The following is a 24,921-nucleotide window of genomic DNA, read 5'->3' as shown; positions in this document are numbered from 1 at the left end:
CAGAACAACTGGAACCCTCATTCATTGCTGATGGGGATGCATAATGGTACAGCCACTCTGAAAAACAGTAGCAGTTTCTTAAAGTTAAATATACACTTAATCATTGGAGCCAGAAATTTCACTTAGAGAAATGAAAACTTACGTTCAAAAACCTGTACATAAATTTATAATCACCAAAAAGTGAAAACGACCCAAATGTCCTTCAACAGGTGAATGAATAAACTGTTACCTCCAGACAATGGAATACTACTCAGCAATAAAGTACCGCCCAGATCTTCAGAAAATACACCAGCAATTACACTCTGATAATTCTGCTTATAAGGCAGTATCCCAGAGGCAAAACCCATCCAGCCTAAATCTCCCTTAGCCAAATGTACTGGAAAATCCAGAACGACCTAAGGCTTTCAGATGCATTCCTCAGGTCCCTGGGATTCTATAAAAAGGTAGAGGATGGCCCATCCTTGCCTCAACTGCAATTCCGTAGTATTATTCCACACTGGAGTTGCATGGAGAGTTTCTTATAAAACAATTTATATTAGAAAAATCTGAAAACTATCAGAAAGGCTGAAATGGTGGTCATGACGGATCTATACTTGCTGCTGTTCAGAAGGGCCTCCCCAGCAAGGATAGTCACATGCTTGATAATCTACATGCTGGATCCTCCAACAGCCACCCCAGGGGACACAGTTTGCTTGAGGAGCAGTGTCTTCTCTGTCCAGGCTCAAAGCTGAGTGACAATAATCTGACTCCTTTACTTGGTGTCTGACCCTTCTGGAACTTGTTTTTTTTCATGGTTCTCTCTAGTTTAGCAGAGGCTTTGAGCCTTCATGGCGCCCAGCTGGTTCTTTGCACTCTGAGCTTGTCTCTTCCACGCCTACACAAATGCCTGCCTTCCTCCAACCCTGTATTCTGGTCCTAGCAATCTTGTCTTTCCCTCTGTTGGTGTCCTTCACAGAATAGGAACTGGAGGGAAGTCTACCCCTCTGTGACAATAGTGTGGCTAGGTCCAATGCACATTTTTGAGTTCTAACCTGACCTCCCAGCAATGATGCTACTGATCACTCCCTTAATACGAATTCTTCTACTTTCAGGACATCCCATTCTCCTGGTTTTCCATCTTTGACTCCTTTGCAGGTTCATCATCTACAGGTCCAAGTCAGTTTTCCTTAAAGCTCAGCCCTACACTGCCACCTTCTCTTTTCCCTCCACATTTCTACCTGATGTGATCTTATTCACTCCCACAGTTCTAGTTACTACCAATATGCCAGTGCCTTCCACATTTAAATCTCCAGCCCAACCTCTCCTCCAAGCTCCAGGTGTATATACAACTGCTTACCTGACATCTCTACTCGAATGTCTCATAAACACCTCAGTCTAACCCAACACATTCAGAGCCCAACATGATTTTCTTCCTCCTGAGCAAATATACTCCTTTCCTTTGTTTCCAACCTCCACAAACACCACCACTAGGCATCTAGTTGCAGTCAGAATCTCAGGAGTCATCCCCACTCCCTGTTTCTTCAATCCCCATGGCCAATCCATCTACAAGTCCTGTGATTTTACTTCCAAATTTCTCAAGTATGTTCATGTCTTTCCATCATCATCATGTGAACTTGTGCCTCAAACCATTCTCTACATGGAAGTCAAAGGGGGCTCTTAAAAATGCAAATTTGATCATGTCATCCCTTTGCTTAAAATCCGTCAATGGCTTCCCACTGCTCACAGGACAAAACCCAAAATCCCTAAGTGGGGCTGTGACTCCCTGTCTTGCCCCTGCCTGTTCCTCATCTGTTCCCAACACCCCACTGTTCTTTGCCACACCAGTTTCCTCTTCTAGTTTCTCAAATGAGGCATGTTCTCTCCTGCCATTGGGCCTATGCACCTGCTTTTCCTACAATTGTTTTGCCTATTAACAGCTATTCATCTTTCAGCACCCTCCCAGACTGTGCAGACTGTCCCCTTTTCATATGTTTTCATAGCAATACATATCTTCTTTTCATAGGAAAGCAGAATGTCAATAATACCTGTGGGACTGTTTAATGTCTGGTTCCCTCCCTAGAGTGTAAGCCCCATGGGGGCAGGGATGGGGTCTGTTCTCTGTGGTCCATCGCCTAACACACTGGAGATATTCAGCATCTACTGAGTGTCAGTCGGAGGGTGATTGCCTGGGAGTACACTTGGGGCAGATTGAAGAACTGCTCCTCCCACAGTTTTAAAGTGTCCCAAGGCAATGTTGTGATAAAACTGGGTTAAAAGAGTCCATTTACAATAGCATTAAGACTGCAAGGTACCTGAGAAGACTTCCAGTTTTAAAGACCAACGAAGGATAATGCGAAAGGTACGTGAAGAAATTATAAGATTTTATCTAAGGACATAAAAGAAGTCCAAAAAAATGAAGGGATACCATGTTCCAGATAGGAAGACAACTCTCTTAAATACATCAACTCTTCCCCCCAATTACTCTATAAATTACATGCTGTTCCGATTAAAGCCAAACATGGTAGTTTTCCATAGAAACGGACAGACTCATCCTAAAATCCAGATTACAGTAAAAGAGTAAATGGCTAAGAATATCCAAGAAAATTCTAAAGAAGAAAAAGGAGTATGTGTGTATGCATGTCCTGGGGGCAGGGAAGATGCTTGTCACACCAGACTTCTGATTTTAGCCCATTTATATGTAGGAACTTGTTATATGACAAATCTCATTTCAGATCAGTGGGGAAAGGGTGACCTAATCAATAAATGGTGCTGGAACTATCAAAATGGAAAAAGAAAACCAGAACCCTAACCTACACCATGATCAAACACAAATTTAGGTGGACTAAAGACTATGTGAAAGGGCTTCCCTGGTGGCGCAGTGGTTAAGAATCCGCCTGCCAATGCAGGGGACACGGGTTCGAGCCCTGGTCCGGGAAGATCCCACATGCCGCGGAGCAACTAAGCCTGTGCTCTAGAGCCTGCGAGCCACAACTACTGAAGCCCGCATGCCTAGAGCCTGCGCTCTGCAACAAGAGAAGCCGCCGCAATGAGAAGCCCGCGCACTGCAATGAAGAGTAGCCCCTGCTCGCCACAACTAGAGAAAGCCCGCGTGCAGCAATGGAGACCAAATGCAGCCAAAAAAAAAAAAAAAAAAAAAAGACTGTGAAAAAGTTTTAGAAGAAAATATAGGCTTATCTTTGCAATCTTGGAATAGAAAATGATTTTTCAAAGATTAAAACACACAAAAGCATGAGGGAAAGATTGATAAACATGACATTTAGAAACTTTCGGGACTTCCCTGGTAGCACAGTGGTTAAGATCCACCTGCCCATGTAGGGAACATGAGTTTGATCCCTGGTCCGGGAAGATCCCACATGCCATGGAGCAGCTAAGGCTGTGCGCCACAACTACTGAGCCTGTGCTCTAGAGCCCGTGCACCCTAGAACCCGCACACAGCAATTACTGAAGCCCACACGCTGCCAACTACTGAGTCCACATGCTGCAACTACTGAAGCCCGTGCGCCACAACAAGAGAAGCCACTGCAATGAGAAGCCTGCGCACTGCAACGAAGAGTTGACCCTGCTCGCCACAACTAGAGAAAGCCCACGTGCAGCAACGAAGACGCAACGAAGACCCAACGCAGCCAAAAATAATAAAATAGAAAATAAACAAAACTTTCATACTAGAAAATACACTATAAAAAGGTTAAGAGACAGATAAGAAGAAGGCATTTCCAAGCCTATAAAAGTGACAAATATTAGTGTGTGGAATATTTAAAGATTCCCTACAAATCAGTAAGAGAAGACAAACGAATAGAAAAAAACAGGCTAAGGATATGTAACAAGCAATTCACAAGATTTGTAAAGGCAAATCAAAAACATCTATTTATGTTCAAGGTCACTAGTAAGGAGGAAGGTAAGTTAAAATAGTGAGATACCATTTCACACCTATCATAGATGCTAAAATTTTGAAGTCTGTAGATTAGGTAATTTTTAAAGAAAGAAAAAAAGTCAACTGTGCAGCACTAGTAGTTTATTCCAGTAACAGAAGGTAGCCGGCCTGCAGGGAGCACTTGGGTCTCGGCTGCTCAGTCCAAGTTGTCCAGGAGGCAGCAGCAGCAGAGAGCCGCCCAGCACGCGGCCAGGGCCGCCAGACACCCGGTGTCGTCCGTCTTCCTTTCCTGCTCCACGTACACTGGGGGGCGGGGGCGGGGGCGGGGAGAGAGAGACCCAGTCAGAGGGGACGGTGAGCAGACATGTGCTGTGCTGCTCAAGCACTTAGCACAATCTGTGGAGACCTGTTCGAGGTCTCCCTCTCTCTCCAGACTGTCAGCTCCGTGAAGGCGGAGCCACGCTATCTGGTTCCCCGCTCCATCCCCGCTCCAGTGTCTGGCGCACATCAGGTAGTTTCCTGGATGTGTGAATGAAGGTGAAATCTGCTCAGCAGCTGTCAGACCACTGTTTCCTGCCACCTCCCCTTCCCCAAGCTGACTACGAAACCCAACCCAGCACTTTTCTTGACTCATCAAAGTGATTCAGTTTGCAGTGAGGCCTGCCCTACAGCCTGATGTGGCAGGGACTGGCTGAAAGCTTTACACATTATCTCATTTAATCCTCACAACAGCTCTGTTACTATCATTTGTAACTCTCAAAATCTGTTTGCAGGAGTGTGAATTGGTAGAAACCCCTTGGGAGGGGGTGAGGAGGGGCGATGCATACAACTTTGACCCAGAAAACCTGTATCTAGGGTTTTTCTACAGAAATAATTGTCCCGTTGTTCAAAAATATGTGTACATTGTGACTGCTGCTGTATCAAAATAACCCCAAACTAGCAACAACCTTGATGTCTGTCACCTGGAAACTGATTAGGTAAGCTAATGCATACCATAGAATAGAATACTAAATGGCCATTAAAAAGAACGAGATGGTTCTTCCATGTTGCCAGTAAATTAAGCAAGGGATAAAAGGTATACAGCAGTGCATTGTTATTTTTGTACAATTAAAAGGATATATACATACACACATATACATACAGATTTTTGAAAGAATGCAAGAAACATAGATCAGAGTGTGGGAGGGGTGGGAGCTTTTACTCTGCTTTGCATTTTATATTTTTCTCAAATCCAGGCTTGTCCGGTTCCAAAGCCACACTCAAAGCCGCTCGTCTGGGCTTCCCTGGTGGCTCAGTGGTTAAGGATCCGCCTGCCAACGCAGGAGACACGGGTTCAAACCCTGGTCTGGGAAGATCCCACATGCCACGGAGCGCCTAAGCCCGTGCGCCACAACTACTGAGCCTGTGCTCTAGAGCCCGTGAGCCACAACTACTGAGCTCGTGTGCCTAGAGCCCGTGCTCCACAACAAGAGAAGCCACCACAATGAGAAGCCCGCGCACTGCAACGAAGAGTAGCCGCCACTCGCCACAACTAGAGAAAGCCTGCGTGCAGCAACGAAGACCCAACGCAGCCAAAAATAAATAAATAAATTTATAAAAAAAGCCGCTCGTCCAATGTCACTGCCAGGGTCCTGGAGGCAGGAGGGAGGGCTGTCCAGTTTCAGCAGAGTTCGGACCTCTTCTAGCCTCTGCCACAGTGCTAGCTCCAGGGGCTTTCTTTGGGGGCAGCTGGCAACCACTGATCTGGGCTCCCTGGTGGCACTGGCCTCAGTCCTGGATGCCTTCCCCAATGTCACAGTTACCTACTGACAGCCCTTGGCCCAGCTCCCCTAACCTGTGCTCCCAGTTATGTCGCTCCCTTCACGGCCTGTGACCTTCAGTTTCACACATCAGATTTGCCTTCAATGCAGTTCTGACTCCCCTCAGGCCTTGCTGACTCAGCCCTGGGCACACACTGGGGTTCCTACTGGGCAAACCTGGCAAGCGGCAGCTGTATCAAATCACCACCCCTCCCTGCAAGGAGCTCGGAGACCAGAGGGTCCTCGCGCTGGTGCAATTCCTAAGACTGAGCCCCATAAGCCAGAAACACTCCCACGCCAGGTCCCAAACAGCCCCACTTGCCACTCCTTCCCTCTCCAGCGACACGAGCTGGTGGCATTTCCCAAACCAACCCCAGCCTCTTCTCTTCCTCCCCTTTGGGTTTCGGCAGGTAGTCAGAAGCCCACTGGAGCCTGGTCCTGCAGAAAGACGGCACCGAGGAGCAGGTACAGTGAGTCTAGCCTTTGCAAACCCCTGGGGAGTCCATGGTCTGCCAGGGGCCACCTTCAGGTCCCTCACCCCCCCCCACCTCGGCTCCCCTCTCTCCGTCACCCATGTGAGTGCCAGCATCATGCCTTTCTTTCTCCTCCCACTTCCTCAGCAGAGCCCCACGCTGCTGCTGTCCGCCCTACCAGCCTGTTCCCTCGGCAGCGCTGTCGGCAACTTTAGTGCCTTCGCACCTGACCTTTCCTGAAAGCAGCGCCTGCCCCAGCCCTTGGCTTTCTCTTGACCCCAGCAACACAGTCACTGGGCTCATCCTCCATTCCTTCGTCCTGGAAGTATCCCCTCCACATTTCTGCTCTGCCTCTGGGGCCCTCCAGCAGCACCCCAGAGTGCTGGGACGTGGGATAGATGCCTTCTCACCAAGGCACCTGCCTGCTGCTCCCAGACTCAGCCCTCATCACCCTTTTCTTCACCATCATTGGACTGAAGTCTGTAGATCCCTGCACATCCACAGGCAGAGAACACACTGTGGTCCCATTTCATAGAGGAGGCAACTGCATGAGGGAAGGCTATGTGGTCCGTCCAGAGTCAACCAGAAGGTAGCACTGACACACCAGTTTCCCGGCTTCTCACACGGCACACTCCCACTGTTCTACACCCGCCTGCCCATCGAGTCGCTCCTTTGCTCACAGACATCCAGGCTCCTCCTTCCTACAGTGCTTTCTCCGTGGCCACCTAGACTGTTCAGTCACGCTGCATGGATCCCATGGGCCTGTATCCGGCCACGTTCAGCAACCCCGCTACCGAGCCCTACCTATAAGGGCCTTGGGCACCTCACAGCCAAATTCCCTTGCTTTTGCAAGACTCAGATCGGATCTACCTGCCCCCACGAGTAAGGCTGCTTGTCAGCAGGCACAGCCCAGCCCTGGCTCAGCGAGCGTCATACCACACGAGAGCGCCGGAAGGTCTCCTGAAAAGGAGTGGGGCCAATGCCTCCCCTTCACGAGTCAGGAACCCAATTCCAGGCGCGTGCACAGTGTGAAGGCTGGTACTTGGTTAACTAATAATCCAAAGAAAAGTATTCATTCTATGGGCTGAAGTTCCTCTGGGCTTCAAACACGGAGGCCTGTATTTGGTGGCCACAGAACTCTGGTCTCTGTGGAAAGCAGGGTGAGGACAGCTTTGCCGTGAGGAGGCAGGAGCCCACTTAGGGCCGTATTCACGGAGCAGAGAGACAACTGCCTTGAACCCCAGTGATGCTGACAGCTGCAGCGGGCAAGGTGTGTATTAGCACATCCCTCCCGCAGGCAGAGACCGCCTAGCACAGACCCAGCCTGCGCTCTGCGCCCTACCCGACAGCACACAAAAAGACAACCCAGTGCAGGGGCACTGGCTGTGTTCTCAGACAAGCTCGTCCCCATCTGCCCAGCCCTCCCTCCTCCTTGCCAAAGCGGCCCCAGAGGCTCCAACAACTCTTCGCAGGAACCCGAGATTCAGCAGGAGGGGCGGTGGGATGGGTAAGCAGTGGGTTGTCAGCAGAGTCTGGAGATGGGAAGTTTGGAGAGAAGCAGGGAAGAAACCCTTCCCTACCTGATACTGCTGCCCCAATCCAGGTCACAATTCCCAAAGACACACTGCTCCAATCTAGTGGGAGGCACCACAATTAGAATTTAGGAGCAGAGATTTTAATAAGCCATATCAAATTGGATTTAAATATAGGCTCATCTAACTCACTGGCCATGTAGCCTTGGGCAGGTAGCAACCTCTCTTAGCCTCAGCTTCCTGTGCTGTACAATAGGAGTAACGGCAGTAAGCTGTACCCCACAGGCTTGCTGGGAAAATGGAGAGATCAGGCAGGCAAAATGCTGACAGCACAGTGCCTAGCACGTTGTCAAGCGTTCAATAAATGCTCACTGGTGTTACTGCTGTTACTCAAATGGGTGACTCTCAGGCAGACCCCTCCCAGGACTGACTAAAGAGCTGGCCTAAACCGGCAGAGGGAAGGGGTGGGGGGCTCACCCGGACTCAGGGGAGAAGCCTCAGAAATAAACAAGAGGCCAGGAGGCAGAGTCATAGGCTGTTCTGGAAGCAAAGGGCCTGCAAGGTCAGCTAGCCCTTCACTGGGCAGAGGCTAACAGGTCCATCGCAAGGGAGGGGTGTGCTCAAAGCCACTATGAGGGGAGGGGCAGATGAAGAGAGCCAGGCCACCTCCAGTGGCGCCACAGCAGGAGGACGGACGACTGCTGGAGGGAGAACTGCCAGCCAACTCCGGGCCCTGCTCTCACCCTAACTGCCCGTGGGCACGCGTGCACGTGCACGCGCGTGTGCGCGCGCACACACACACACACACACACACACACACACACACACACACACACACAGTCCCTGTCAATTTTCCTTTGGCCTCAACCAACCACATGGTATCAGAGCCCAGGTTCAGGGTCAGGGAGACATGGTTACGTCTTTGGGAAGTGTGACTCTGGAAACCTCAGGCAGAGCCCAGAACAGGGGACGGGGGAGCTGATATACTGAGCCTGGGACAGAAGAGGGACCCGGTTAGCATGGGAACAAACAGGACAACAGCACAAGGGCTATAACCCAAGGACCAGAGACAGACCTGCATCCTGACTGCCAGGCCCATGCCTAGTGACAACCCACCCACCTGCTAAAGACCTGAAGGCTGTGTGGCAGCCTTTCCTGTGTGGCAGGAAAGCCCACAGTGGGTTTCACAGTCCCTCCCAGACCACTTGCAGGTCCTCAGCCTTCCCGTACAGAATGTGACACCTGAGCAGAGATGCCTGCCTGCCTCCCAGATCCGGCTGTGCACCCTTAACAGCCTCTTCCTTCTCTCCCTGCCAGAGAAATGGCTCACCTGCCTCTCCTCCAGGTCAGCTCCAGAAACAGCTGCCTGATTCATTAGCTCCCAGGGTTTAGGCCAGAGATCTTGCTCCAGGTTGGGTTACTATGTGAAAGGTTCTTCCACACCTCACACAGATCTTTCAGATCCTCTGAGAAGCATCTAATCTGCTGTCTGGCAAACTCCTCCCTTCATCCTCCAGCATCTAAAACCAAAGCCCAATAAGGCGACCGTCAGGGGACTAAAACGGCGGCACAGTTCTAAGCGTGTACTAGTGCCACGTGCCAGAGCAGGAGAAAGCAACAGTCAGCCCCGAGAACAGCAGAAGAGAAACAGCCGCCTTCCTCCTCCTCTGCATCGCTGACAGGACAGGACCCACCACCTGGGGCTCAGCGCATCTCCTCCGAGAAGCCTTCCTGACCTGGCCCAGCCCATCAAGGATCTTTCTGGCTCTGAATTGCTGCTATCACACTATCATTACAATCATTCAAAAACCTTAGTCTTAGAAATACCAAGCAGTCCTTAAGAAGAATGCAGCACCAAGACAGAGATGGGCCCGAGGGAAGCCCTTAGATGAAAAGGGGAGGCTACGTGTACAGTACGTGTGGTACAGGGCCCAGAACAGAGCCTGGGGGTAAGAGCAGGAGCCTTTCCCTTTGTAGGCCGGCAATGATTTTTTTACTTGCGGCATTGGAAATGATAAGAAAACAGGACTGCCTCAGAAATGGCTAGTTTATCCTCAGGGTTTCTAAATGCTGTAACTAGACTATGAGGTCCTCAAGTGCAGGGTACAGGTCTTCTCCCTGGGCTCCCATCTCTACTTCCTAACCCGTCTGACAAATACAGACGGGCGCTGGCCAAAGGAAGTCTCGTCCAGAGGTAGAGAGACCCGTGCATGACAGGACACGTGAATCCATCGAAAGCCCATCATCCCCCAGATGGGGGCCCTAGGGCTGGGGCTAAGCTGGTGCAGGGAACACCAGTTCTTGCAGCAATTCCAAATGCCAAGGTATTTCAGAAAAGCATTTTACTCTCCTAGGAAAGAAATGATGTATAATTCTAATAACGTTAAACGTTGTGTAAGAACTGGATGAAACGAAAACAGATGACAAGAACCAGCAGACCTGGGGGGTAACACCACACCTGCCCAAAGCCGCTGCGCGTAGAAGACAAGTGACCTCAACATCCTCAGCTGTCAGTGGGCTCAGGGTTTCGGGTCCCAGGACGGAGCCAGGTCTGGGGACGAGACCGAAAGACCAGCCCGACTTGGGTTAGGAGGGGCAAAGTCATCAAGAGCCTGCACCCCCGGGAAGCAAGCCGGGTGTAATGAGGTACACTGCCTAGTGTCAGTGCCCACCACCGAGTGACAAGGGTGCCTCCACAATCACAAGGAAGTGGCCAGCTAGGTGCAGTCAGTGACAGGTAATGTGTAAAACTGGGGCTGTGAGAGCCTATCAAATATCAAAATGAAGCCTGACGTTATGAGTGACCAGTGGTGGTTATGCTGGAGTCTAAAATTAGGCATTGAGCAAAGCCACCTTTTGGCCTGTGAGTCTAGCCCCCAGTGGAGAAGGGTGAGTCATCAGAAACTGACCTTCAAAAGACACCCTGTTCCTGTGCTTTACAACTCGTACCCAAAAGGATTGAAAGCAGGTGCTGAACAGGTATGTGCACACCCACGTTCGCAGCAGCGTATTCGCCACAGCCAAAAGGTGGAAGCCACCCAAGTGTCCACCGATGGAGGAAAGGATAAACAAAACACGGTTTATACCTACGATGGGATAGTCTTCAGCCTTAGAAAGAAATTTTGACATTTGCTACAACACGGGTGAACCTTAAAGACACTTTGCTAAGTGAAGTAAGCCAGCCCCACAAGGACAAATACCGTATGACTCCTGTTACATGAGGTCCCTAGAGCTGCCAAATTCAGAGACAGAAAGTAGAAAGGTGGTTGCCGGGGACTGGAGAGTGGCTTTATTTTTAGTGGGTAAGGAGTTCCAGTTTGGGCTGATGAACGGCGTTGTGGAGATGGACGGTGGTGATGGTTGCACAACAACGTGAATGGACTTAATGCCACCAAACGGTACCCTTAAAAGTGGTTAAAATGATAAACGCTACTTTCTTCCATCCTCCGCTTATTCATGAGGATTCCAGGCATATCAACACCCTGCAGGGAAAGAGATACGGGAGCTTTGCAGGAGGCAAGGCTCTATAGGCTGGTGGCTCAGGGACGTTCTGTCCCAGCAGCTGTTTCAGTTCTCCTGGGTTGGTGGTGTGATTGATCCCGCCTTCCCCCGGGCTGCCCTTGAGGCCAGACGGCTAGACGCCCATCACAGCCATCAAAAAAAGGAGGTCCGCTGTCTGCCAGGTGCCCACCTGCCCTCCAGCCCGAAGGCCCCTCCAGACCTCTCCAGCCAGACCTCACAGAGGATGTGCTGGAGGAGAGAGAAGCTGCTGTGGTGGCAGGTACTCTGCTCAGGCTCCCTCCCACCCCACATGCTCACTCCTCATTTCCCTGACACAGCCAACCCTGCAGGGGAGTCCGGATGAAAGACATGGTGCCTGACTCAGGCAGCTCACAGACACCTTGGAAAGAAGAGCCAAGGACCTATCTGAGGAAGTGCATGGTGACATGCCATACTGGGGGGCGGGGGGACCAATGTTCAAAACTAGAATCCAGAATCAGGACAGGGCCTTTCAGAAGGAGCTAAGGAGAGAGGAATGTCAATCCTACTACTGCCCTGTCCTTGTTTCCCTTCCTTTACAAGAAAATTTAAAGAAACGCTGGCTAGTGAGCAGCTCACCCAGAAACAGGCAGCATTCTAGGTTGGCCCAGGCTGTGCTACAGCCCTGGCTTCTCCTGACCGATAGAGTCATCATGGCCTGACACCCCCTGCCCCAAGGAGGGAGTGGTGGTGACGGTGATGAACTGCACGATCTGTTATTTCATACCCTGCTAAGCAGCAGGGAAGACGCTCGGAACCAGGGAATCACGGAAACAAAGCAAGGAGAAAAAAGGTAGGAGTAGAACAGAAATAGAAGCCTCCAACTCCCACTGTCAGCGGCCCCTGAATATAAGACAACAACTGCCATGATTCTGGATGCTAAACAGAAACAGGAAAATTATTTTTCTGGTTTCAGGCACCGGGTTACAGAAAAAAGTGGAAAGGCTCCTTTGAGGGGAGCTGGCTCTTTGGAATGGGCCCAGATGGGCAGAGATCACCACGGAAGTGGCTGCGGGTTCTTACAATTAGTGCCCCGGCACAGACAGGCACAGGCTGCTCTGCCATCGGCAATATGAGCCTGACTCACACTGAGTGCCGGCCTCAGGAGCCTCATCCAAATAGGTCTTGCTGCACTTTCTAACAAGGCAAACACCACCGTATCGCGTTTATTGAACACAAAATGTGTCTTTATCTTAGGTATACAGACGACAACTGGCTTCTGCATGTACCAGGTTCCCGAGTTACTCATTAACAGTCCTAGCAGACACATTTATGTAAAACGCCCGAGGTTGTTTTCTTCCTCCTTGGTCAAGCTTAATTTGGCAGACAGTAAAAATAGCTGTATTTTCACCTGAAGGCACCCCAGTTTAGAGCCCTGGTACATGGTGAGCTCTAAGGGACGGACGGGACAGGAGAGCCACTCTCAGTGAGCGTGGTGAGCAGGTGATTCAAGCAAGGCACACCTGATTTGTAACGAGTGCCCCCCACCCCACCCTCTGCCCCCTGAAGCACACCGCCCACCACTTCACAGCACCAAAGGTCATCCTTATAGATCTGGAAAGAACTGTCGGTGGGGGGGGGGCCTGGGCTCCACCAAGCAGTCCCCAACAGTCCCTGCTGTTCTGTAACACCGCCGCAAGCCACCCAAAAGTCAACCACCAAGGGTCCTGAAAGCTACCACCACATCCACTGAGATGGGCCATTTGGCAAACGTGAGGCCAGAGACTTCCCCAGGGGAGAAGGGGAGGCGGGGGCCTGGCCTGCAGGGCTGTGACTAGAACTGTTAGGCAGGCAGGGCTGGAGTTCAGGAAGACAACTTCCTTCCATGGTCAACTCTACTAGTTCTAGCCAGCTTGTCACTGAAGCTGAATCCAAAAACAAGTCTCCAACAGCATGACCAACCACCTTGCCAGTGAAACAGGAAGAGACAGGCTAATCCTTGCTATGAAAGGCTGAGGTGGGAAACTAGGTGAGATTAGCCTTGGAGATGGAGAGGGTACGCAGGGAGCCTCCAACATGTCAGGAAGGATGGAAGGCAGCTGACTGCTCCCCATCCACTGAGTGGGGTTCAGCTGCCCAAAGCGGTGGATTTATTTACAGCCCTGCCAGTTTGGAGAATGGAAGGGCTCTCAGCAAACTCTGAAAGCCCGGCACACTTGGCCTAGGGCTCACTCCTGCCTCCCTGCTGTCGTCCTCAGCCAGGAGCGCCCCTGAAATCACAGCACAAACAGACCCCAGCCTCCTAGCAGCTCGCCAAGAAACACCGTGGAGATGAGGAGAGGTGGCTGTAGAGTCGTATCCCCTGGGGTCCGCTCTCAGTGCCACTTTGAAGGGTGACAACCTCTCCTAGCTTCAGTTTCCTCACTTGTAAGATGGGAATAATAATAGCACCTCTTCCGTCATTGGGTTTTTGGGGACTTAATGAGTTAAGCCACATAGGCCAGTGCCCAGTATACAGCAGACTCTTGGTTTTTGTTAGCTGCCGTTGTTACTCCCAAGACAGAGACCTGAAGGACAGAAGGCAGGACTCCCTAACTGCTGAGACACCTGGAAGCAACATGGGCATTATGTAAGGCTGCTTGCAGAGTCTATAGACAGTTTTTCCTTCTACACAATGAACTGAGGTCTTTTTGAAGAACCAACAAGTGACAGGGAAATAGGGTAAAAGAGGTGTCTGTTTCCCTTAGGTACTGCCGGGCCACCTCCTGAGGATGCCAGGCTGCTGGGCGATGACCCAGGAGGGCCGAGGGCACTGCCCCCAATGAGGCACAACCTCACAGCTGCCCCAGTGATCCGCCCCACCACGACAGCAGCTGGAGCTGGCGACCACCAAGAATCCTTCTGCCAACCCCTCACCCTCCCTACCCTTCTCCCAGGCCTGCACAGGGGAAAGGTCTTGCTGAGGAATTCCTTTTGCTCTCCAAGACGAATTCTGGTGACCCTTAGCTCCTGATTCTACCTGGATAAAAATGCTGAACATGCCAGCGTCACTCACCATGTCATGCCCCTAGTCTGGCACAGGGCACTCGGTAGGCCTGGCATATAGGGGACATGGAATGAATGAGTGAACGAATGAATGAGTGAATGAACGATTTGTCTTGCACCTTTCACCTCAGTTGGAAAAGCTGTTTCCAGTCTACCCTGCGAGCAAGCTGCAGATACAGGCTTAGCTGGCTATTCTCTGAAGCAATGGCAAAGCACTATTAAGAAAAAATATGAAGACCCTGTCAGTCTTAAGTTCTTAAGGAAGGGTGTCACTCCCACTTCTGTCAGTTTAAGTCCTTCAAGAGATCTTGGCTCATCCTGAACTTTCCTGAAATGGTTGAGGGCAGTCCCTGGTATCAGGGCCATCACTCTATCCCAGAAGGGATCCATGTGACTAGGAGATCATCTTGGGAAAGAGTGAAGCAAGCAAAAGGAGCTCAGGGGCCCGAGCCTGGCTGGGCCAGGGAGAGTCGGCCCTGCAGCCCCAGAAGACACTTTCTCCAGAGGGCCTTCCTGAGAGCCTTTCCTTCAGATCTGTAGGCCTAGGGTACTGTGACCACAGGCTTGAGGAACTCATGGTTACCCATGGCTGCCCAAGGGTACTTGGACAGGGTTTTTTTGGGGGGAGGGGGCGGGGCCGGAGAATATTGATCCTTTATGAACTACCCATGATACACCTATTCTCAGAAGCAAAAGTCCATTTCTACCCATTAAGAACAACTCGAAAAGAATCTTGCATGCTCCAAAATCCTCCAGGCTGACAAGGTATCCCAGGCTACCAAATGGACTCATTTCAGGGTTAAATGGAAAAGTTCAGAGGGAACCAAGACACTACCAAAAAGTAAGGCTAATGGAAATGGTTTTTTTCCCCTAAGGAAAATGCAATTGAAAAGCACTGAAATCTTTCCTAGGCTATTCTCAATTTATGGTCTTTAAGCAGGTTGTGTCCCCGGGAAAGGTTCTGATGCCTGGGACACCAAGAACAAAGCTTTCCACATCACCGCCACACACACCCAGGTGCAAGCTCTAGGGGAAACGTGTGTGCGTGTGCATGCGCTTACACGTGTGTGGGGCGGCGGTGGGGATGCCCCTCTCCAGCTTCAGAAAGCCTCTAAGGTCTAGGAGGCTGAGGATGTGTAAGGGCACCCTAGGGAGCGAGCCACCTTTTCCAACCAGGATCCTAGCTTGGACATGCAGCACACCACTGATATAATGAGAAAAAAGCCACTGAGACCAGCAGGGGAACAAGGAGGGAAGCAGTACTGTCCTCTCAAAACTAAAAGAGTTACAGCCCTGACGGCACACAGCAGCAAGCTTCCTGGCTGCGAGCTGATAAGGCTTTCCAGAAGAGTGGATAGGAAAGTCGGTATTTCCCGGAGAAGGAAGCCACTCCCTCAGGGAGCCAAGGCAAGTGTCCAACAGCAGAAGGGCAGGGCAGGCTACAAATACCATCACGGTCCACTCACTGGCCGGTCCCAGTGGGTCTCTCAGCCCCGGCCAGACCAGCTCTCAGGGCAGGAAGCCCCCAAGGGCTGCAGCCCCCAGGGTCCAGCCACTGTGGCTGCAGGTTCACTGGGCTTGGGGGCCGGGCTTGCTACACCTGGAATAGTCCATTTCGGTAGAATGCATTTCCCTTAAGCTGTCTGTGGCTCGGCTTCCTCACCTGAAAAACGGAGACAGTAATACCACCGACCTCTTGGGATCGTTATAAAGATTAGATGATTAACACCTTGAAAAGCAGCACAGTGCCAGGCACAAAGTAAACAGATAATACATTATAAGTATTATTGCTGCTGTAAAAAAAATAAATGGCTAGAAGGAAAAGCACTGTATTGTAGAGTGGGGGAGGGGGTGCTGGGGGCGCCCAGCATGAAGTCAGCAGCGTGAGACTGACATCTGCAATGGAGACTTCACCGGAAACCACTGATTGCCACCCACAAGACTCACATACTACGGGACCAAGATGCAGCTGAGGGTACACAGATTGATGAATTTAAGATGAAGAAAAAAACCCAAAACACCCAATAACACTTTTACATAGCATTTACATTAGCTGCAAATATATCTCCTGGACAGAGATGAACATACTAGTCAAATTTCAAAAAGGGCTGCATCATAAAAAACTAAACACAGACCAAAAGATTTATACAAAAATGTTAACTACTGTCTCTGGATAGCAAAAGAATGGGTATCATTTACTTTCTATAAAGAAGAGATATTCCTGTAATTTAAAAAGTAACTCCTGTAATTTAGAATGAAGCCATGTTTTTCTATGTGAGAACCCGGTTGTACCCTAGGAGTAAGTGGCCTGGGATACAGCAGAGCTGCACTAAATCAGGGTTTGGAGAACGCCACTCTTCTGGCCCCTGACCATGCTGGGCGTGGTCCCCACACTGGTGTCAGTGAACGCTGGGCTAAGCCCTCATCTATAGACACCAGCCCTCGCCATCTTCATTGTCAGCATTTTAGTTATGATCGTCCTGTGTTGTGTCCTGCTTTTTGGAGCGTCTCAGCTCCGGGGAGCCACAATGTAAGCAGAATATAGATTTTTCCCCTGCGGCTAACCACACTGACCACGGGGAAGCGGGTGCCCATGGGCGCTGGGCCACAACGGCTGGGGCTGCAGGCAGAGCCACACGGCCTGTGCTCGGGCCCTGGGCCGGCCTCTCGGCACAGCTAATGCCTCACTGCTATTTGGAAGGACGCATCCTAGTGAAAGTCCCCCGCCACCCTAGGTGACCTCACTCATAGGGCGGTCCCAACACCATGGTCCTGGCTCCAATCCTAGAGACGACCTGATCTATCCCAACTGCACCTTCCAGTTTCCCTGGATGCCTTTTACCCAAAGCAGCCTTCCTTTCCTTGCCCACCAAACTAATTTCTTCATTGTTTACATCAACCTAACTTTAAAAAGCTTATGCGAGATGTGAACGAAAGGCATGCAGTACTGGAGCAGAAAACCCGGGCTGCACCTGAGGGCGAGTGGTCTAGGAGCAGGGTAGGACTTCAAACACCCCTGTTTCCTGGGCCAGCCCGGTCCAGCCAACTGAGCACACTTCCCTGACCAGCTGAGTAAACTGGATCTGCAAAGAGCAGCTGCCCTTTCATACTCCATTACCCCTGAGCGCTGGGCAGGCCAAGGCTTTTGAAAAGGCAAAAGAGAGTGTTTTACATGAAGAATTTGACCAAAACAGATTGTGTCTCTACATCCAAGAAGATGGAAAAACCCAAGGCCATCTTTAGGAGCCTTTGGTCCCCCAGTGTCCTCGTGACCAGACTGTCTTCATGTGATGCCAGTTCCCAGACCTAGTGCAGTCACAGGGCGGGGGCCGGGGCACAGGCGCACGGGACTTCATCTAAGCACGGGCCTAGCTAAGCAGATCTATCAAGTTAAAGCCTGAGGTCACAAATACGGGGAATGAGAATCAAAACTGGTGCCAAGAGCCCAGTTCACTCATTAAAGGCCAACCGCATCTGCTTTTGTGAAAAGAAAGGAAAAGAGTTGCAACTGAGTGTCCCAGAGAACACACGTCATACTCAGAGAGCCCACCTCTTTACCGCTGTTAACAATGCATGTTATTATTAATATTACATATATAATATATTATATAAAAGTATTATTAATATTTTGAAGTATTTCAAGGGTATTTCCTAAAGGAATGCAAATGAGCATGAAAGGTAAGAATACAATTTGAACCAGACAGACCTGGGTTCAATTCATGGCTTAGTGAGTTACTCTTTGACTTTAGGCCAGTTAATTCACCTCTCTGAACCTGTGTCCTCATCTCTGAAATAGGAAACCACCAAGACCACTGTATGGATTAAAAAAAATAATGTACACAAAGCACCTGAACAAGATCCAATTAGAAACAGTAACATTTATTTAGTGCTTGGCACTAAATTACACAAGGCATTTCACAATTGTTGAACGAGTGGTGAGATTCCAAAAAGAAAGGAAGACAAAGTTAAAAAAACAAACAAACAAAAAAAACCCTACTCATTCATGGGAGGCCCCATGACACATGGAAGCATGTCAGGCTCTGGGTCAGACACCTGGGGAACCACAGGCAAGACATTACAGCCTCTCTAAGACTCAGGTTCCATATGTGTAAGATCTGGGATAACACCACTTACCTGGAAGGACTATTGCAAGAATTGAAGCCATGCCCATAAAGCTCTCAGCCCAAAGCTGGGCACCTCACTAGGTGCTCAATAAATAGTAGTCACTGAGGAGCACAGGCTTTGGGGTTAGATTGGTGGGTTTGAATCTCAGCTCTACCACCTCCTAGCTGTGAGACCATGAACAAGTTTCATGCTTTCTCCGCTTGAGTTCCTTCATCTACATGACGGGGATGAGAAAAGATCGACCTCAGAGAGTTGTTCTCAGGACTAAATGAGTTAACACATAAAAATGTCTGACACACCGTAACCACTTGATAATTATTAGCTCTTTTATTTAACTATTATTTATTAACTATTCGACAATTGATATTAAATGTTCAAAAACTTAGACCACCGGCTTCAAACTCTTCTTGTCCTCCTGGTTTTAATCCAGGAATTGGTATCAAACACCTAGATTCTCCCATCCCACCTGCAGAGAGGCTCAGAAACAAAGCCTGTCTGTCCAGTAAGAGGTCAAGAGGGAATTCTGTATAGCTCCAAGTTCCCGGAGCCTTCTTCCTGGGCAGGTCACCAGACAAAGTCATGAATTTTTCAGCTGCTAATGGAGCTGATTAGGAAGGCCTCTTTCTCCACTGGGCTCAAAAGCCCAACGTACAGTTTTCATTATGAAGACTCTATCGCAGTGGTTCTCAAAGGCAGGTTCTGGGCCCCTAGGGAACATCTGGTAATGTCTGGACAACATTTTTGGCTGTCATAACTGAGCAGATACCACTGGCATTTAGTGGGAAGAGGCCAGAGATGCTGCGAAGCATTGTACAAGGCACAGGACAGTGCCCCACTGCCCCCGCCAAAATTACCCGGCCCAAACGTCAATGTGCCGAGGCTGAGAAACCCTGCCTTATAGGAAATTTGCTTATGACAAAGTAAGTTGGGAGGAAAACAATACACAATGGAATCTACACTACAATGGCAGCCAGGTGCAAATGACACGTGCACGTAAGTAAGACCTGCCTAGGAAATAAGAACACAAAAAAGATTTGAGATGATGGGGTATCTGGACTATGAATGGGAAAACATTTTTTTTTTCTATGAGAGTCGTTACTATGTTTAGGGACCAGACCACTCAATGGAGGTAAAAATGACCCAAAGCTGCATCTCTCAGCTCTGATAATTCACACACCTGTGACTGCCAGTATTGCAACAGTGCTCCACAGTGAATATTCTGCTCAGAACCCAGACCAAAAAATAACGTGAGGGAGTGAAAAGTAGTGCAAAACAGTCTTTTCTGCAAATTCAAACCCAGAGTTTAACACTTGAAAAAAGCTTATTCCAGAAACTCACCCTGTCTCCTCTCCTGCATATTTTTTTTAACTTTTTATTTATACTGGAGTATAGTTGGTTAACAATGTTGTGTTAGTTTCAGGTGTACAACACAGTGATTCAGTTATACATATACATGTATCTATTCTTTTTCAAATTCTTTTCTCAACCAGGTTGTTATAAAATATTGAGCAGAGTTCCCTGTGCTATCTTTAAACTTCTCATCTTCAATCACTCAACAAGTAGTTACTGGGGAATCAAGTGGTCAGTCAAATTAGACAAGGTCTCTACTATCAGGATGCTTTCAGACAGTGGTGGAGACCGTAATTCTCTAACTAGAGCCAAGGCTGTAAAATTACAAACCCAAGAGTCCTATGAAGGACAGAAGCTGACCCAGACCAGGGTGGGGGTAAGGTATCACTCAGCATCACTGAAGTGACACAGGGGTGAAATGGGAAGGATTAATAGGTTATTTGTACTGAGTCAAGAGAGGTGTGAATTTTCCAAGCCATACAGAGGAAATACCATTTGCAAAAACCATATGGGAGGAGAGGCCCAGAGAGGCTGAGAAACTGAAACAGAATCTGCTGGCAAGGCTAGACCCTGAAGGACCTCTCAACACCTTTTGGAATGTTGGTCTTTATTCTAAGAATAATAGAAAACCATTAAGGAGGGCAAAAGAAATGTTTGAGCCCTTAACTTGTATAGGTTCTACTCTAGCACGCCCAAGTATTAGGTGAGGAACTGCTTCCACAAAAACCTTTTTATCCTCAGGTAAATCAAAACCTCTGGCCTATCACATAGAAACCCAGGCTGGTAGCAAAGCCTCCACTAAATGGAAGCCAGTAGACCATGACAAAAAGTAAGAAGGAGCAGTTTCCCCTCCAAAGCAAGAATCAGCAAGCTCTAAGCCTGATGGGCCATGAAGGTCCCTGCCCTCCCTGAGATAGGGAAAGGGGGGCCCTGCAGTGCTGAGAGGAACAGCTGGGGTCAGAGCCCTTATCAAGAGCCACACATCCCAGGAGGACCCTATAAGCAGCCCGCCTTCTCCTAGTTGAGGGGCCAAGTTCAGGCTGGATCAGACCACAGGCAACTGTCCCATTTGCCCCCAGTTTCTGCACCTTCATCTAGATAGGCCCTGAGATTTCATGCTTTCTGTAGATCTTTCTGGAAGCACTACTACCTACCAGCTACTGTGCTAGGTCTGGGAACCATACTGTCTCCCTCTCATATCCCTTCCTTACTCATCTTCCTCTTCTTCCTCCCTTTCTAGAGACCTCCCTCCTGTGGCCACTAGGTCTGTCTCTCTTCTCATAGCAAAGAGTCTATGTGACCAGACCTACTTGCTGAGTCAGAAACCACAAGTTTCCCGATTCTGACAGGGCTGGCTGAAGTTTTAAAGATGTTGGCCCAAGCCCATGTGAGACATAAGGGCACTTTTCCAAGGAATTCCATGAAAATGCCCTTTGGGCACTAGAAGATTCAACTGAACGTCCCAGAACGTGTGCTAAGAGATGCAAGAGGAAGGACGAAGGTTAAATGAATTAACTGAACAAAGATCAAGTGAGGATAAGATATAAAGAAGTATTTCACAAGACAGTCAACCCTTGCCATGAAGAAGGCAGAGATCAGGATAAACCAGGAGACCAAGAAGGAAGCAGCACAAGGTAGGCCAAGCGTGGACCTTGGCCAGACTGGAAGGCAGCAACGGGGCAGAGCCCTCGGGCGCTGGCACCTATCCCGGTGGGGGAGCCTCAGGGGCACCGTCATGGAGAACAGGCTCTCAGGTCACACACAGTGTTAGAATGTTTGCTCGCCACTTACTAGCTCTGATCTTGGGCAAACTCTTCTTTAGTAAGACCCACCTCATAGAGCTGTCACGCTAATTAAATGGATATACAGTGTTCAGCACCAGGCGTGACACAGCAAAAACTCAGTTAGTAGCAGCTCCTTGGAGCCACTCCCAGGATTCTGTACAGAGGAGATGAGGAGGAACAGGGACCCAAGGTAAGGCTGGAAGTAGAATGCTGCAAAGACACCTGTGCAGGCAGAGGACATTGAGGGAGGGGACGCTCAGCCAGTCAGCACATGCTTGGAATCGAGTAGTGAACACGACATACAAAAGTCCCTGCCTTCAAGGAGCTTACATTCCAGCAGGAGGAGAAAGGCAGCCAAGGGACATGTGAACAATGTGTTGGCAAGAGAAAAGAGGTGGACATAGTGGGGAGAGTGTGCCAGGCTGGGGTACTTGGTTAAATGGGGCAGAGGGAGAGGGGAGGTGGCTGGAAGGCCTCTCTGACTAGGTGACAGCTGAGCAAGAACCACGAGAGGACACAAGCCCAGTCGACTTTGGAGGAGAGGGAAAGGGAATGGCAAATACCAAGGCCGGGGTGGGAATGGGGCAGCCTGTGAAGGTGGAGCAGTGCATGGAGGCAGCCCGCTCATGGAGGGCCTGGCTGGTCACCCTAAGGACTGGCTTTTACTCTGAGTGATAAGGGAAGCTTCTAGAGGGTCTGGGGAGAAAACAGACAGCAGGGGGCAAGAGCAGGAGGAGGGAGACCAGTTATAAGGCTACAAACTGCAGATGACATGACTTTGGAGTTGTCCGTCCCACGGTTGTCTCAGACGGGTGGGGATTCTCAGGGTAGATCAGGAATGACCCTCAGCAACTGGCTTCCCCACCTTTCCCCTGAGGGCTTCCGGTCTTCACCACCCCCATCCAACCACAAGCAAAAATTCAGAAAAGTGGTGTGGGCCAAGGGAGGGTGCTGAGTCCCTGTTGCCCATACACTCTACGTGGTATATGACTTTGTTTACGCTTCGCCACAGTCCTATAATACCAATTTTACAGATAAGGAAACAGAAACTCAGGGAACTGGAGAAACTCCACCTAGATTCCTAAGCCAATGTGGCTTTAGGTGGCACCAGGCAGTGTCCTTGCTGACACATTCTGTCATCTGATGCCTGGCAGAGAAAGAAGGTACTGAGCTGGACTTTATCTATGCTGAAAAGTCTTCTCGGGGCAATGACGATGCCTGATCAGAGTTTCTGATGAAAAAAAAGCATAAAAGGCTCAAACAAGCCAAGCTGTAATTCCAGACCTCAAGCCAGTTAGCCAGAGATGCCAGACGGTTAAACTCCTTTCTCGTTTATCCCTGTGCTGAGTGATGAGAGCAGTGTCAGACACCAAAGGGAGTGTGCAGGGGCACCATGCCATGTTACCAGCCGGCACTCTGACTGTGGACTGAGGAAAGGTCGCTCACAGCATCTTGCTGGTTGGCCAGTGACCCGGCAGGGCTCTCCTGGAACAGGTGCTCCCCCCTTTTGCTTCTTCAAATTACAAAGAGCAAGAACAGGGGCACTTTTTTACAGGCTGAGAAATCCGGTTCAAAGGCCAATCAGGCTTCTGAACTCCATGGGGGCATCCCAAGGACTCTGCTGGAGCAGAATTCATTTTATTTTACATCGATACATTGTCAGATATCGGTCCTAACCCAGAAGAATAAAACCGCAGTATCTGGACTCACAAGAGTTAAATAGCAAGGGAAGGGGCTCAAAGGGAAAGGGGACCAGACATGGAGCATGAATTCACAACCACCTTTCGAACTGGTGATATTTCCATCCATCCAGCAAATATTTACTGAGCATATACCACGTGTCAGCACTGTTCTAGGTTCTGTGGAAGCAGAGATGAAGGAGAGAAAAAACCACCTTCAGGAAGCTTACAAGGGGAGGCAGGCACTCAAAGATCGGGGAGGTTAAACAATCTGCCCAGGTCCTCGTGTTAATAAGGGGATTTGAACGCAGCTTTTATCACACTCCACCTCACCTGTCTACTAGGAAAGTGGTACCCTGTTATAACTACCAGGTTTTTGTGTTTGTTTCGGTGGCTGGGGGCAAGGCGGAGGGAGGAGGTGGAGGGAAGGTGTCTGGGAATTGCTGTGGAATCAGTGCTGGATCTCAGTAGCAGGCCATAAAGAAATGCATTTAGCTTGGAATCAGGACTTACATCCTAGTCAAAACTCGTGGACCCTGGGCAAGTCACTAAACCTCACTGTACTTCAGTTTTAGTATCTCTAAAAAGAGGGATTCGGCCTAGCAAGGAATGGTAAAACGGCCTCATTTTACCTAACAATTCAAGCCTCACTCATAGCGGCTGCCTAGGATCCTTCGGTAAGGAGGATTCTGAAGCCAAATTTGGGGCTGAGCAGCTAGAGCCAGAATTGATGAGTGATGTCTGCCATGAGCTCGGAAGGCTGATCAGCTGAGAGCTCTATAACATTTCCAATGATTTGAGGTATCTGAGTGGGAGCCATTTCAATTTTGGTGAGAGAATTTCTTTCTTTCTTTTTTCTTTTAAAACATCTTTATTGGAGTATAATTGTTTTACAATAGTGTGTTAGTCTCGGCTTTATAACAAAGTGAATCAGCCATACATATACACATATCCCCATATCCCCTCCCTCTTGCGTCTCCCTCCCTCCCACCCTCCCTATCCCACCGCTCTAGGTGGACACAAAGCACCGAGCTGATCTCCCTGTGCTATGCGGCTGCTTCCCACTAGCTATCTATTTTACATTTGGTAGTGTATATAAGTCCATACCACTTGGTGAGAGAATTTAAAAACCTCGGACTTCATGACTTTCTAACCAATTCACAGAACTTTCCTTTGAAAGACAGATGGCCTATCTTCTGACCTAAGACTGGAGATACTGTTGTGTTTAATTTTCACTTTAAACAGCTTTGTTACTATGGCATATTCATAAGAACCTAGAGTTTTGTTATTTAGAATGCTTCACTGAACATGAGTTCACCCATCACCACTGGGACTTGGGGGCAGAGTTTCTGAAGATCTCCCCACCCATGTGCCGTTCTGCACTGTGGCTTTGTCACCCACCCATCAAGAGTAAAGTCCATTTCCCCTCCCCTTGAATCTCTGCTGGCTAGACCTGTGGCTGCTTTGACAGAGAGTGTGGTGGAAGTGATGTGCTGAGCCTGGGCAGTAAAAAAGCCAGGGAGATCATTACCTTGTAGTTGCAGAAGATTTGGGGAAATCTGGGTGAAAGGTATACAGAATTGTTTGTACTATTTCTGCAAAGCTTTTGTAAGTCTGGAATATTTTCAAAATTAGAAGTAAAAGGAAAAGTTTTTTCTTCGTTTGTTTTTTAAAGGAAAGCCTGGCAGCTGCCACTTTTGCACTCTAACGCCTAAGGAGCCCAGACCTCCTGAGGCTGTCACACTGTGAGGCCCAAGTCAGCCACACTGAGAGGCCACGTGGA

General features: G+C 49.3%; 1 protein-coding gene and 1 long non-coding RNA gene across 2 annotated transcripts in view; one reads left to right on the top strand and one right to left on the bottom strand.

Annotated features, from left to right (window-relative positions):
- PFDN1 (prefoldin subunit 1) overlaps positions 1-5,286 on the top strand; it is a 77,576-nt gene extending 72,290 nt beyond the window's left edge. Inside the window, exon 4 of the mRNA XM_029216950.1 lies at positions 5,107-5,286. Coding sequence (XP_029072783.1) covers positions 5,107-5,271 — 165 coding nt within the window. The 3' untranslated portion in view covers positions 5,272-5,286. The remainder of the gene's footprint in view (positions 1-5,106) is intronic.
- The window catches only part of LOC114892274, a 65,437-nt gene that overhangs the window by 10,782 nt on the left and 29,734 nt on the right, over positions 1-24,921 (bottom strand). The gene's annotated exons all lie outside the window — the stretch shown is intronic.

This window comes from Monodon monoceros, unplaced genomic scaffold, assembly GCF_005190385.1.
Source record: "Monodon monoceros isolate NGI ecotype Baffin Bay Population unplaced genomic scaffold, NGI_Narwhal_1 Super_Scaffold_12, whole genome shotgun sequence".
Classification (NCBI taxonomy): domain Eukaryota; kingdom Metazoa; phylum Chordata; class Mammalia; order Artiodactyla; family Monodontidae; genus Monodon; species Monodon monoceros.
This window is presented reverse-complemented; position numbering and strand designations above follow the sequence as displayed.